General features: G+C 50.8%; 7 protein-coding genes across 7 annotated transcripts; 3 read left to right on the top strand and 4 right to left on the bottom strand.

Annotated features, from left to right (window-relative positions):
* Positions 1 to 123: 123 nt before the first annotated feature.
* PENARI_c004G03105 (beta-glucosidase) lies at positions 124 to 2,649 on the bottom strand (the record flags this gene model as incomplete). The annotated part of the gene is made up of 2 exons (XM_022629015.1): positions 124 to 2,408; positions 2,478 to 2,649. The coding sequence occupies 2 exons, from the start codon at positions 2,647 to 2,649 to the stop codon at positions 124 to 126; spliced, it is 2,457 nt and encodes an 818-aa protein (XP_022490721.1).
* Positions 2,650 to 3,732: 1,083 nt separating this feature from the next.
* PENARI_c004G00773 (DUF3632 domain-containing protein) lies at positions 3,733 to 4,515 on the top strand (the record flags this gene model as incomplete). The annotated part of the gene is made up of 1 exon (XM_022628902.1): positions 3,733 to 4,515. One exon carries the CDS (start codon positions 3,733 to 3,735, stop codon positions 4,513 to 4,515), a length of 783 nt encoding a protein of 260 aa, XP_022491106.1.
* A 100-nt stretch (positions 4,516 to 4,615) lies between these two features.
* Positions 4,616 to 6,546, bottom strand: PENARI_c004G00284 (uncharacterized protein; the record flags this gene model as incomplete). Its single annotated transcript, XM_022628878.1, has 2 exons — positions 4,616 to 6,072; positions 6,123 to 6,546. 2 exons carry the CDS (start codon positions 6,544 to 6,546, stop codon positions 4,616 to 4,618), a joined length of 1,881 nt encoding a protein of 626 aa, XP_022491121.1.
* Positions 6,547 to 6,848: 302 nt separating this feature from the next.
* On the bottom strand, positions 6,849 to 7,751 carry PENARI_c004G07307 (telomere maintenance SDE2 family protein; the record flags this gene model as incomplete). Its single annotated transcript, XM_022629233.1, has 1 exon — positions 6,849 to 7,751. One exon carries the CDS (start codon positions 7,749 to 7,751, stop codon positions 6,849 to 6,851), a length of 903 nt encoding a protein of 300 aa, XP_022490715.1.
* A 31-nt stretch (positions 7,752 to 7,782) lies between these two features.
* Positions 7,783 to 8,723, top strand: PENARI_c004G05162 (40S ribosomal protein eS10; the record flags this gene model as incomplete). The annotated part of the gene is made up of 5 exons (XM_022629125.1): positions 7,783 to 7,821; positions 7,936 to 8,072; positions 8,129 to 8,178; positions 8,249 to 8,409; positions 8,466 to 8,723. The coding sequence occupies 5 exons, from the start codon at positions 7,783 to 7,785 to the stop codon at positions 8,721 to 8,723; spliced, it is 645 nt and encodes a 214-aa protein (XP_022491152.1).
* A 350-nt stretch (positions 8,724 to 9,073) lies between these two features.
* On the bottom strand, positions 9,074 to 10,668 carry PENARI_c004G05307 (M20 family metallo-hydrolase; the record flags this gene model as incomplete). Its single annotated transcript, XM_022629133.1, has 4 exons — positions 9,074 to 10,013; positions 10,075 to 10,389; positions 10,445 to 10,601; positions 10,656 to 10,668. 4 exons carry the CDS (start codon positions 10,666 to 10,668, stop codon positions 9,074 to 9,076), a joined length of 1,425 nt encoding a protein of 474 aa, XP_022491192.1.
* A 2,706-nt stretch (positions 10,669 to 13,374) lies between these two features.
* Positions 13,375 to 14,358, top strand: PENARI_c004G11587 (uncharacterized protein; the record flags this gene model as incomplete). The annotated part of the gene is made up of 1 exon (XM_022629463.1): positions 13,375 to 14,358. One exon carries the CDS (start codon positions 13,375 to 13,377, stop codon positions 14,356 to 14,358), a length of 984 nt encoding a protein of 327 aa, XP_022491199.1.
* Positions 14,359 to 14,412: the final 54 nt, after the last annotated feature.

The raw sequence follows: 14,412 nt of genomic DNA, 5'->3' as shown, positions 1-14,412 counted from the left end.
AGATTGTAGCAATCATCAAGTATTGTATTATTCGATTTTTAAAGAAACTGATGTCCTAATATAACATTGGCAAAGTAACATAAAAGCCGTTTTTATAAAAGGCTTCTAATTATCATATCAAAATCAAGCCTTGATCAGCGTTGCAGTCTTCCTCGCGTGAAAGTCGCGGCTACTGAACCCAGCCTTGAAGGTGAAAGGCCCAGCAGGAATACGCCAGTCCTGGGCAGTGACATCCCAGTAACTGAGATCCCGGCGCATCAGTTCAAACTTAACAGTCTTCTTCTCGCCGGCTGTGAGGTGGAACTTATCAAATCCGCGAAGCTGGTTTGGCGGGGTACCAGCCGGTGTTGAGGCAGGGAAATCAATGTACAGTTGCGGCACAGCGAATCCGTCAACGTCTCCAGTGTTGGAGACTTCCGCCTCAAGGGTATACACTGTCTCCCAGAGAGCGGGGTTACCGCCTGGCTGTATAGCCCGCTTAGCAGGGAGAGCGGTCAAATTGGCTGGTGTAGAGTCCTTCGCCTTGAGATTCTTCAGGTCGAAGGTGGTATAACTCAAACCGAAACCAAACTCGTAGCGGACGGAGATGTTGTGGGCATCGAAGTAGCGGTAGCCAACTTCGAGTTCTTCGTCGAACCAGCTCTGCCAGTCCCAGGTACCGTTGGTCTCCACGGCTGTGGTCAAGGGCGCGTTGTAGTCTGACTCGTTGTACGCAATCACGTACGGCAGTTTGCCGGATGGGTTCACATCACCGTAGAGAACGTCAGCGATGGCATTGCCAGACTCCTCTCCAGCGTAATGCTGGGCCAAAATAGCAGTCACGTTAGGATGATCGGCGAAGGGCATAACGTTGACACCACCGGAGTTCGTGATCACAACGGTGTTGTTGCAGTGGTTGGCAACAGCCTCTGCAACGGCATTTCCGTTCCAATCGAGGTCCAATGAAGTCCGGTCTTCACCCTCGGCTGCGAATGACTTGAGGAAAACGAGGCAGACATCAGGCTGTTGCGGGATCCACAAAGGCGACGTCAAGGCCTCCGTGGCGAGCAAAGTGTTGTTCAGGTAAGATTGGACCAGGGAACCGTCCTTGCGAGCCCGGGTGTTAATGGCATCGAGAGGAGTTGACAAGTATGTGAATCGGCAGGAACCAGAGCCCGAAGAGCCTGCGAGATGGCCGTACTCGAAGTTGGCCTGGAGGTTGGGACCTTGGGTAAGGGGACCGGCATCGTTACCGGCAATCACAATGTTGCGAGGCTTGCGGAGTGGCAATGCATTGCGTTCATTTTTGAGCAGGACCGTGGAGGATGCTCCATGCTCGCGAATCATGGCACTGTGGTTAGCTCGAACGTCACGGTTGGTTTCGCCGGTAAATTTCCAGTCATAAAGCCAAGTATCAGGAGCCGAATCGACATTGAGCGGGCCCACTGAAGCATCAACGCTCGGGTAATTCTTCTCCTGGCCAAGCCAGAAGTATGGGGTCATGATACGCACAATCATGTCATTCAGACGAGATACTTCAACAGTGCCATTCTTGACGGCTGAGGTGAGGTTCTTGCCCAAGAAGGACCCCTCGGTCCATTCCTCGCCGTACAAAGTGAAGCCTCCAGGCATGCTCATGTCCATTCCGCTTTCAACAGATGCCACACCACTGTGAGTAGCACCCCAGTCGGACATGACATAACCCTGGAAGCCAAGCTCACCCTTGAGAAGGTGGTTCAAAAGGTAAGAGTTCTGGCACGAGTGGGAGCCATTCACACGGTTATACGAGCACATGGCGCTAGCCACCTTAGCACGGACGGCATTTGCGAAGGGCCACATATAGATCTCATGCAGGGTACGGTCATCGATGTTTGCAGAGACCGAGTCTTGGATGTAGGTGGTCTCGTTGGCATCCGGGGCATATGAAGGGTTTCGTTGGGTTTCTTGCTCATTGGCAATGAAATGCTTAGCATTGGCCTGGACACCCGCATCTTGCATGCCATTGATTGTCTCTTCCATGCAGACACCGGTGAGGTAAGGGTCCGCAGCAAACCCCTCCCAGGTGCGAGAATCATAGGGACTGCGGCCCAGAGGTCCTCCAATAGGTCCCAAGATGACATGGGATCCCTTTGCCTTGTGCTCCTTGGCCATTGCGTTGCCTCTATCGTACAGCAATTGACGGTCCCAGCTTGCGGCGGCTGAGACACCACTGACAAAGACACTAGAGTAGTCTCCTTGCTGCACGCACTGAGGGCCATTCTGGAGGCAAAGACCGCTAAAGTTGAGACGCGGGATGGGAAGAACATTTCCAACACAAGGACCAGGCTGGCCTGTTGCCATCCAGGATTTTTCTTCAAGTGTGAGCTTGCTCACGAATCTCTTGGCTTTTACCAAAGCTGTTTCCCAACCACCATTGCCAGTCATGTTTGCTGTTTAGTGTCAGTCGCTATAAGGGTCCATGGTAGAGAAGGATGTATCATTGGACTTAGATTACTCACGCGAAGGAAGAACAGATAAAGAGTGACCGTCAGCCAGGATAGTTGTATTACGAGGCTGAACATAGCTGTAAGGCTCTCCCGGGTGATCAATGGGCGCCTGGCAGGTATCTGCTAGGGCCGAGGGCACCGCTGAGAGCAGCAGTGCTCCTAATAGAGCTTGTGGTGACAACATAACGGAGTCTGGTGAAGGATGAAGGCCTCAAAATCAGCCAAGAAGAGCCTTGGTGTTGTACAGATCTCTTGGACGGCTGAATACCTCCCTTAAATAGCTAGGCTTGGGACATTCCGTGGACATGCCACCCCGCATACTCCCCAGGAAGACTCGGCAGGGCTCACGGATCCACTCGTGGGGGCTTAAGCCTCGCATCGAGAGAAAAGCTTCCAGGTGGAGCAAGTATTGACAATCCCCGAAGTCGGCATACGGAAAGTCGCCGGATCGACTGCTCACTCGTATCCCGTCGGTATGCCGGTATACCGAGACATGTCTTTCTGTTGTTGCTCTGGGATGTTTGGAGAGCGTTGATATATGGAGGGAATAGTGTGAGTCCGGGGTACAGATATCCCCAGGGAGTTGCATACAGCAAAGTAGGGTCTGACGTAACATTAAATTGTCCGGGTCAACTTCGGCTAAACCCCCACACATCGGCCCATCGTCATATCCGAGACTCCGCGGGGATTCGGCAGAGCATTCACGAGGCATTTATGAAGTCAGTGCAGCTATTTCTCCATTGTCAAATCAGTGCCAAGAACCTAGAGAGAAAGAAGCACCTTGTGGCGCTTTTTACCTTCCATTTCAAGGTCATATGGCATCGTAAGTCCGACAAAGTTACCTAGATGGGCAGTGATCGCCTTCAGTCCATATGGTGACAGGGCTATTTCGGCATTCAAAACAAGGGAGAAAGCATTCGGCTTTCTTTCTGTCTCTCTCGGAGTTGAAAGGGCCACTTCGCTGCCGAAACCTGCCCAACTCCACTATATATTGTGGATGCGAGGCATGCAGTAAAACACTGAAGACATGCTCAAATCCATTCAGATACATATAAGCTTGGGAAGTCTTAAGAAAAGATATTGAGACAGAGAATTGTCTAGTGTCAACGTGATCAATTCGCGCCAATGATATCAACAGGTAAAGGCCACATGGGCACTAAGCCGAGGGGTTAACCATGACTGAGAACCTGCAGAATAACTTATTTTGAAGCATCACTTTTATTACAATAATCCTATACATTCACTGACATCCAAATATCTCCTCAAAATGTCAACTGCCACCGATGATATGCACGCTGCCGAATATACCGTCCTGAGAGACCTCTTCAGCGACAATATATCTACCCACAACGCAGCTGAAAGCCTGGCTACAATTCAATTATCAAACACCACCGAGCCAGAATCAAACATTTCCTCTCTATGGAGCTTCATAATCAAATGCGCGTACGAGTTTCCCGAACACCAGACTAAGCTGGTCGATACGCTAGTGCAGCTCTCGAAACTCCCAGACGCGAAATTAGCCAACGGAGACCCGATACTCCTCCATGATATGCGCGTGTGGAAGGATCTCCCAATGCTAGGCTGGCAATTTCGAGATGAATGGAATGCATCTATACCGGACGGACCGCCCGATCAACGAGCCAGTGCGATCTCGCAAATGATCAATCGGGATAAGTTCACTGCGCTTTTGATGACGACTAAGGAACCTGTGTTCAATTACTCGTGGTTTGCACTTATTACCTTCCGTGATGCCTTGGAAGCACCTGCAGACCAGGAGCCAGGGCAATTGGATGGTCTGATTCCCGCTGCTGCTACCTGGATTCAAGTTCTTGGCGCGGATATCTATGGGTGGAATGAAGACTTTGGCCGCAGGGGTAGAGGAGGTTCGCTCTGGAATGGTAAAGATGGATTTTGTGTGGAACGATGGCAGCTTTGGCGGGAGAGATTTGGGGCTATGGTTAAGAGAGAGGAGCTTGATGATGGAGCGAGAAGGGCAGCAGTGGACGCGGAGCAAATGATGCAGAAGATTGAGAGTCAGTCTCAAAGCTAGTATTATATATGCAATACAAATAGAGAGGAGTAACGCCTGGCCGCAATGCTGGGTAGAATAATATACATGTTTGAATATGCCAATCGAAAAAAAAAAGGGATCAATGGTGCCGTGTGCGCGGGCGTTTGCGCTTGTCTTGTTTGAGCTTGTCCGCAATAAACTGCCAACACTCCATCGGACGCCGAGAGCCGATGTGTTTTCCTTTGGGAGAGAATACTTCGACCTGTGGGTAGGATGCTTCGTCCGACTCAGCACCACGCTTGCTGCGGATCTGGATGCTGAGTTCGATCCAGCCACAGCCCTCGACGAGGATATCTGCCGACATCACTTGATATGGCAGTGAAGGAATAGGGATCCCCTTGTCCGCTACTGCCTTGGCGAGAGACGTTGGCAGGTGTGATCTAGTGACATCCCATTTGATATCGAACTTGCCGGCTGAAGCCATCGAGCTCCCCGTGCCTTCTTTCATGAGAACAGTACCCCGGTATGGGCGCTCCTCGGCTTGCATCTCAATTGCTTTCTGCGTATTGGTGATGTGGGACTCAATGGGTAGGAAGCTGGCTACCATGACCGTATCTTGGGGGTTCGTTGGGGTGATCCGAATGAGACCACCACCGAGCAAAAGAGACTGGCCTGGTTTGATGGTACAACGCTCGGGCTTAATCCGCTTCGTCATGATCAGATCCCTCTTATGCTCATCCTTCACGAAGTCCTCCAACAGGCCGCGCTCAAGACCCGGGAGGTCAATGACCTCGCCCCTTCCGCGACCAAATGGAATGCGGATAGGCGAGACAGTGGTACCGGGCAGCGAAGACACGACTGGGAGCACAGGATACAAATCCTCGTGAGGAGCAGGCGGTAGCAGGCTGTTGGGGTCATCAAGAGAGGCTTGTCGCTTGTTCGGAATTTCTTCTTCCCGACGGGTTCCAATATACTCCTCAATTTTCTCCATATTCTTTGAATCCTTGGGGAAACAAGCTTCAATAAAGCTGCTTTTTCCGACGTTAGCTTTGCCAACAACCCAGATACCGCCGCCGTGATCCCTTATTTCTTCCTTGACATCCTTGGTCCACCAACCACGGTGTGCACTAATCATATGCACGTTTCCAAGGCGGGCATCTCTCCCTGTCCTGCCCAGAGCTGCTCGGAGCTCCGTGCGAATGTACTCCATTTTGGAGTCGACCTGATCCTTAGTCGCCGCCAAAAGATCCGAGCGCGTAATAATAAAAGAGATAGTTGGTAGTTTGCTTCCGCGCAAATATTTATCATGCGCGGCTCGTCGGTTCTGTGAACGCTGCTGCAAATTTAATGCCCAGTGGATCCGTGGAACGAGGGACATAGGGAAATCGGCGGCATCGATGATGTGATATACACGGTTCCATTTGTACGGTGATTCTTCCAGGTAGTTTCGTATAGACAGGATTGTTGGTTTAGGTGAAGCAACCGCTTTGTTATGGTGTATCAAGTCGTGGCAACGGTCGCAGACATGAGTGATTCGTTTTGATGAGCCGAGGAAGTCGCTAACGGGCTCAATAGCTCTATCTGGGAAGGCTCCATCTTTGTGTTTGGTTAGCCAATGTCGCGCGCTAACAGACCATATATCTTACCTTGAGTGGGACGGGGTGGTTCTGAATCCTTAATGATATCATTCTGGTGTACTTCCACAGTATCATTGTCATCAAGTTCGAGGGTTTGCTTGCTTGCGGCCAGTAGCTTCCGGGTCTGTTTCCGCGATGTATTATAATATCCAGGCTCGTTTGGTTCCACCGTTTGCGAGAATGCGCCACAGCCTGGGCAGCATACAGGTAGGACCTCGGTCACGGCATCAACTGTTGTTTGTACTGGTCGATAACGTGTCGTCGAGAAAGCGCAACATTGACTGCGGAGGTCCGGTAAGACATTGACCTGCGGCGCGACGCGAGTTCGGGAAAATAGCGTATGAGTTGGTGATCGAGGAATCGCTTTCGAAGTCAGACGTAGCAAATTCAGCCTCGGGCTCCTGAGTATTGCGCCCCGGGAACAGAGAGACATGATGGGCGTGCAGCTTTGCGGAGTTTCGGAGCTTTTTTTCTTGGGAACCCTGTTATCGATAGCGCACATGGTACTTTCGGGCCGCCGTAGAAGTATAAATTGCGCCACCACTTGTTCATTCAATAATTGTAGTAGCAGATATTACATGATCTAGAGGCTCATAGCAAGATTTTTGTATTACTATTGTGTGGGGCTAAAGCTATTTGACAAATTTGGAAAAGAGATGCGCTAGAAAACTCCAAAATGATATCGCAGATGAACGCCGTCATAAACCGTGAGGTGAAATATCATTGTGTACAAGCTCAAGCACGAGCCTTTCCTTTTCCCGTGTCGGTTCCTTCCATCTCCTCGTCTTCGGAAGAGCTCATGAACTCATCGTCATCATCGAATCCGATGAACTTCCGAGGCGCGGCCTTTTGAGGCACAGATGGACCAGCAGCAGACGACTCGCCGTTTTCTTCGCTCTCATCCTCTTCGGAACTGGATGAACCATCCTCCTCACTACCCTCACTGGCACTGGTGCTCGATCCGCCGAGAATGGCGTCGCGGAGGCTATCCGTCCATTGACCGTCCTTCATAGCCTGCAAGACTGCCTCGCGGGCTTTCTCATTCATCTCATCCTTGTCTTCTATCCACTGCCCATCGATCTTTGCCTTGCCGGTGCCGTTCTTTAATTCGTCTTGACGCTTTTCCGCGATGTCGACCACGGCTTGCCACCTTTTCTGACGCTCTTCCTTTTCCTTCTTGTCCATATCTGGCTTGACGGCAAGATACTCTGCGAGGGCCTTCGCCTCATTGACGGTACGTAGTCGGCGACCGTCCAAGTTTCGGCTGGAGCTGTTGTTGTCACCTTGGTTGCGCTTGCGCTTGCTGGACATGCGGCCACCTGCGGCACGCAGCTGGGATCCGAAACCACCCTTACCACCTCGCACTGGCACAGCGAGACGGAGAGGAAGAAGGCTAGAGGTAGACTCGGCATCGCAGAGAGAGAGAATCGATTTCGCGCATTCCGAGGGTGCGAGCTGCTTGTTGTTGGTAGTGGTGAGGGCGAAAGACTCTAGTGAGATCGAAGATGGAAGGTACGAGGCGACTTTCTCTGTCAAATCTGAGATGCTGGATGTCGAGGGTAAGGTGAACGAGAGGGTCGATGGCAGTGACAGTCCTGGGAAGGACGTCAATAGGACGTTAATATTGGATGAAGCCATTGTAAATGGGCTCTGAGAGTTTAATCGGAAGATGTTGATACTCAGTTGCAAGAACAACGCTGCTGAGGTCGTAGAGAAGATGTTGCGATAAGATGGCGAACTGACACCACGTGATATCAACGATAGGTGAGTCACGACTGAATCAGCAGATAGTGTCATGTGACCTAACCCAAACTCCCGGTAGGGCACAAACCCTACGCTCAAAGTGGCCGGTCGCACTTTTCGCAGCGAAGCTCCACTTGCACTCCATCATTTAAATCTACCATTATTTCGGGCGTTGTCAAAGCGATTCCCCGACTTGCAACAGGAACTCGCGACAATGTGAGTTTATACATCTATCCCGCTTATTTCGGACAGTTTCACTGACAATGGCACAGGCTTATCCCCAAGGACGACCGCAAGAAGATCCACGAGTACCTCTTCCGTGGTATGTAGCGAGAACCCTCGCCGACGCCTTGCAAAATTCATACGGACGGCCTTGCTAACCTGCTTTTCAGAGGGTGTGCTCGTGGCCAAGAAGGACTACAACCTTCCCAAGCACGGTGACATTGACACCAAGAACCTCTATGTCATCAAGGCCCTCCAGTCCCTGGACTCCCGCGGCTTTGTCAAGACCCAGTTCTCGTGGCAGTACTACTACTACACCCTCACCCCCGAGGTACGGACCATCCCAACATAACACAACGACCGAACAGAATACTAATTGAACACCAGGGTCTGGACTACCTCCGTGAGTGGCTCCACCTCCCCGCCGAGGTTGTCCCCGCCACCCACATCAAGCAGCAGCGTTCCCACGCTCCCCCCCGCGGCATGATGGGCGGTGAGGAGCGCGGCGAGCGTCGTCCCCGTGCTCCCCGTGAGGGCGGCTACCGCCGTCGCGAGGAGGGTGGCAAGGAGGGCGGTGCCCCCGGCGAGTTCGCTCCCTCTTTCCGCGGTGGCTTCGGCCGTGGCCGTGGTGCTCCCCAGCAGTAAATGCTGAGCCAAGAGGCCTTGGTGTCCTGTCATCCACTTCTCGGTCATCCTAGGGGCTTGTTGATGTAACCGGTTTCGGTTCGGAGTAGAGTCCTTTGAAACGAACTGATCCTCGGTGCATCATGATCCCGTCCCAGTTTTACTGGGGCTTGGGGATACAGGAAACAAAATAAAAAATACAAATCTTTGATTCCAATATTTTCTATTGTAGATTGAAACAAGTTGAAGCAATATCTGGTATGCCGTTGCTTCACGTAGTCTTTAAATCTCCAATGTCTTGTACAGGTGGATGTGTTTTGACACTTATATTGTTCTTGCAGTATATACATTCTTGCCGTGTCAAGGATCAGCTACGTGAACCTCTTCCGGTCATAGCGAACCACAGCCTGCAGAATGACCGATGCTCCAGTGGCACAGTCCTCGGCAGTGGAGAATTCCTCGGGGTGATGGCTAAGACCGTCTTTGCAAGGAATGAAGATCATACTAGTGGGAACACGCTTCGAGGTGAACACGCTATCATGACCAGCACCGCTCATGATTGACCGCACAAGCGATTTGGTGTCAGCAACAGGCGCATCGGCAACAACAGCATGTGCTGACTGCTGCACACAATCAATGCAGTCCTCATGGAACTTGACGGCCGGCGAGTCAAAGTCCAGAGTCCATTCAACACGACAGGGTTTACCAATGCCAGCACCTTCAGCTGCTGCGATAGCGTCGAACTCAGACCTCAGCTCCTTCTCAACCTCGACAACAAGTTCTGTTTCGGGGCCACGGATATCCAAGCTGAAGCTCACCAGCCCGGGAACTGTGTTCACACTGCCAGGCTTGGCCTCCACGATACCAACACTAGCCAGACAGCCCTTTGCAGCTGCGACCTCGCGCGCTCGCACCATCATACGAGAGAATGCATAAAGAGCATCTGCACGGTGTTCGAATGCCGTCGTGCCAGTGTGTGTATCACGCCCGATGACGTTGAGCCTGAACCATTTATACGCCTGCACAGCCGTAACCACTCCCACGCGCTGGCCTGCCGACACAAGATGTGGGCCCTGCTCGATGTGTAATTCGAAGTGAGCTGCCATCGGCGTCGACTTGTATGAACATGGAACATCGCCAAGGTAGTCGATCTTCTGCAGTGCACTCTTCATTGTCTCTGGTGCAGATGCTGCTGTAGGTAACGAGGCAACCGTTGGCACCTCCTGGAGAGCATGCGCCTGCTCCAATGGGATACACTCAGCCCATACACCACTTGAAATCATGCTGATTGGGAATCGAGCTCCCTCCTCGCTGTGATGACGTCGTTAATGAGGCTCATGGATTGGATAACATGCGCTGGGGTCAATCTCACTTGGTCCAGTTAACAACTCCAACTCCTCCTTCCGTTTCCAGACCCATGTCGTTCATGGTCTTGATGGTTTCAATTCCAGACAAAACACCCAGGATTCCATCGTACCTCCCACCAGTGGGCTGTGTGTCAAGATGGCTGCCGATGAAGGTAGGAGGTACACCTGCTCTCCGACCAGGGCGAACAGCAAAGATGTTGCCCATCTCATCCACGGTGACATTGCATTTAAGGTCTTGCATGGTTTTGATGAACCAATTGCGGACACTTCTGTCTTCTTCCGAGAGCGCTAAGCGCTGCATGCCTGTATCTGTAGGGCCCCTATCGATCGCCATGGTTAGCGATCGTGTCCCAACAAGGGATGTCAATAGCTTACTCTCCCCATCGGATTCCATATCCCCATTGGCAGGAATGGTGCAAGTCTTCGGCCAGTCGCTCTTTGTTGGCTCTGAGAGCAGACACTTCTGCCTCGGAAAGCTCCGTGGTCAACATAGCTTGTATCTTTGATGTGGAGAATGTTCGAATAGGGTGGACTAGGGTAGAGTTAGAGGCCTGAAGGCAAAATCTGAGTTTGCCACGTAAAATACGAGACCACGCCATGCTGTCAAGTTTGAGCGTTTTATAGAGGGGGAGGGCGTTGATAAGAGTGGAGTGTCGGACTTTCGTCCGCGAGTCCGCGATAGGTATACCCCCAACCCCGCATGGAATGTCGGCAATTACTCGACTTCTCCAATCGGCTTTGATTTGTTTATTTTATTATCTTCATTACTCGCATGTTTGTTGTTCATGTCCATACACAGGCTGGGTTTGTGTAGGGCACGTTGATTCAAGTACAATTTGGCTCATATCGGCCTGCAAGGCTATTTATCGAGTGCAAACTGAGTGTAACTCCACGGGATTATTGGAGTCGCGATCTTCGCTGTTGGGGTAACTATAGTCCCTCTTGGAGTCATCTATGTAGCTGCAGCAGTGTTACCGGCAAACACACCCTGTACCACAAAGGTCGGTCTCACACATTGTATCGGTTCCGGTTTTGGTAACGGAAAAGAAAAAGCATCCCAAACAAAATAAGAAGTAACTAGTGCTCAGTTGTTCTTCTACATATCAAAGATCCCCACCTTTGTGTAACGGAGCGCCTCCATATGTCCCATATATCCCAAGTGAGAAGAACCCCAGCATAATAGTCTTTAGGAGCATCCCCAGAGCCTTCACAAAGGTCCTTTTGAAGTGCCGAGCACCTGCTGGACCTGGTCCATGTATTTAAATAATTCTCTCTCAGCTCAATTTCAACATTCTTGAGGAGGCATGTTGGTGATAAGGGAATCGAACGAAGCTGAACGTGCCAAATGACATGCCCGAAAGAACGACACCACATGACATATGCAGGGCAGTCTTCCGCTGAAAGGGTAAGATCACTTGATGATCGCTGGCTGTATTACTCATTATTTCAGGATATATCCCCATATGGTGCCAAGCAGACCTGTAGTTACTGACATGATTGCGGTGATATGGTGATGGGGTCAGTAATGTAATTCATCTCGGTGTCTACGAACCGATTGATATCTGCAGGGCGGATAGTAACGGCTGGGCAATGATCGTGAAGATGGACGAGTCTCCAGGTCTCTCTTGAAATTCTGACAGAAAACAAGGAAGGACGCGTCAATATCAGATGCGTCAAGTATAGCAGTCTGGAAGCCGTTTGGTAGTATCAGAATTGCCTGGCAAAATTCCAGCATATCATCTTCAGCTCTCCAATGCGAACTCAAGAATAAATACTTTATCCTTTAAGGAGTGTAGGGGGCAACGAACATGTGCCGCGAGGGGATAAAATGGGCTTAGAGATTCATTTGATCAGGATAAATGCTCTCAAAGGCAAATATTATAGTACTGCAAGCCGATAACCCATTGTCTCGATATTGCAAAGGGGCAGAAATGGACAAAAAGGAGAAACAGAAGAGTGATTCTAGTAGAAGCCCTGGGGGTTGCAGTCACCAGTGGTTAGGGCTGAGATGTCACATGACACGCATTGTTTTTCTAGCTATAATTGAAGTCTTTCGAGATAAAATGATGAAAAAAAGTAGTGCGATATGTCTGATAATTCGTGTGTCGGATGTGTTAAGTCACAACGAAAACCAAGACAGTAGGGTAATAGAAAAGGAGACTTTCAACAATTGATGCTGTCAATGCGATTTCCTCCACTGGGCTACAAGAGGTTTCACTTATGTAGCTTTGGGGTCACGAATCCAAGAATCATAGAGAAATATATTACAGGTTGTTCTGTGCTTTAAGTTTGATTCCCTTTGCTGGTCTCCTTGGCCACGCCAGATCATTCTTCCTCTCTTTACGTTCTCTGGTCAGTTGGACTCGTTACGGACACTTGAATGACACACTAGGAAAGTTCAGGTTGATTTTGTGTCTTACTGTCAAGGGTGACTGCCGGTGAGATGTCAAGATGTGGCAGGGGATGGTGCTTGGTTCAGATTGGAGCGAATCCGACTGCATTAAAGAGAATTCAGTTTTATTACCTCGTTGGAACCCCCGAAAGAAGACCTAGCATGAATACTCTCTAGTTCAAGACATAACACCGGTCAAGTATCTACTAAGTGTGTATGCAGTACGACAGAAACGTGTACAAGTTTGGGGCGTCTGTTGTAAGGAAACATGGATGTCGGGTAAATCATTTAACCTAAATGATGAGACACTGACTGACATGTTTCAGCATCAGTTTAGTGTTCAGCCAATTGGTCCAGCAGTTCACGCTAATTTCACCCCATGCCTCGACAAGATGCAGATCGACTTAGGGCATAGGGATCCACTCACGGGGATCGACGTGCACTCTAGAAATGGTCTTGCAGGGATACAGAGGTGAACAGAAGAACTACATATAATTAAACAAAATAACCACGAAATAGTCAACTACTATCCTTGCCATGAAGTAAATGTCCAACTAAACAAAAAAAATGATAGATCAACTGTAGTATGTGGCACAGTCTGGTGCCGATCACGTGCAATTGCCTCCCCGACCACTGGTCGACACTCAATTTTTTTTTTCGCCGGGGGCAAATAACCGCCTGCATGCGATCTTTGTTTGATAAATAGAGTAACACCCTGTCAATACCCGTGTTACCCTGCATCAGTGCATTATCAACAGTCCGGCACGAAACCCTCGACACCCGACGCACCAAGCCGCCACAACCTCCGATCTCCGTTCCTTACACCCGCAGATCCTCGACAATTCCGTACAACTATATACACCCATTCCCCTCGGATACCAATCAGAAAGCGTTATAATAACCGAAGACCAACATGTTCGAAGACTTTTCTTTCACATCGCCGTCCTCACGGCCCGCCCGACTAGCTCTGGACCCAGATGACCGCCTCATGGTCGACGGCGACAGCAGCCTAATATCGCCTCTCTCCTCCCGCTGCCCATCACCACAGCCGCACCGCTTCCGCAATATCTCGCGTTCGCGCTCTTCGCACTTCCACCGCTCCCAACAACCTCCCACCTCCGTCCCCTTCCCCTATGACTCAGACCACAAGCGGCTCTCGATCTCGACCCTGACCCAGAAATTGCACGAGCATACCCTCGCCACGCCGACCAGCGACAGTCGTTCAAACCAGAACCCGAATCAGCGCTTCGCCCAGGGTCAGGGTCAGGGTGTGGGTGGTGGATACGGATACGACGGACGATATACGCCCCGCTCCCGGTATGGCGGCTACAACCACGGCCTCGTCCTCACACCCCCAGAAACAGACCACTCGGACGACTCAGGCGTAGATGGCTTCTCCTCGCCATCCGCATCCTCAAATCCCAGTCCAACATTCATGCCGCCAGACCTCCTTCCCGACCTACCCGATTTCGGATTGGATAGCTCAAACCCTCACCTGCGCCAGGACCAGGATATAAGAATGCAGCGGCAGCAGATATCCCGGTTACAGTGCAACCAATCGGAAGTGGAAGCTATGCAGCGGAGTCTATTAGCAGAGGAAGGAGGCGGGGCTGGCGACTTATCGCGTGAAGAAGATGATTGCCATCCGAGTGATTTACCGCCGCGGTTGTCGCCGCGGCGGAGGGCTGTTACGCTTGCTAGGTCGAGGTTTGGGCCTGAGGCTGCTTCTGATGCGAGGGCTAGGCGGAAGAGTAGTTGCGGGGCTCATTTGTCGAGTCGCGTTGATAAGGGTCATTTGAGTGGGTATGCTGGGGTTGGGAAGAAGAGGAGTGATAATGGGCTTAGGCGGAAGAGTCTTGTTAGTGCTGCTTTGGCTTCTATGGTTGAGAGGGAGTGAGGTTTTTATATTCAGTGATACCCTTTTATTATTTGATGGTTCTGGATATACCAA

This window comes from Penicillium arizonense (genome assembly GCF_001773325.1).
Source record: "Penicillium arizonense strain CBS 141311 chromosome Unknown PENARI_contig004, whole genome shotgun sequence".
Classification (NCBI taxonomy): Eukaryota; Fungi; Ascomycota; class Eurotiomycetes; order Eurotiales; family Aspergillaceae; genus Penicillium; species Penicillium arizonense.
The sequence above is the reverse complement of the archived record's forward strand: the minus strand, read 5'-3'. Positions and strand labels throughout refer to the sequence as shown.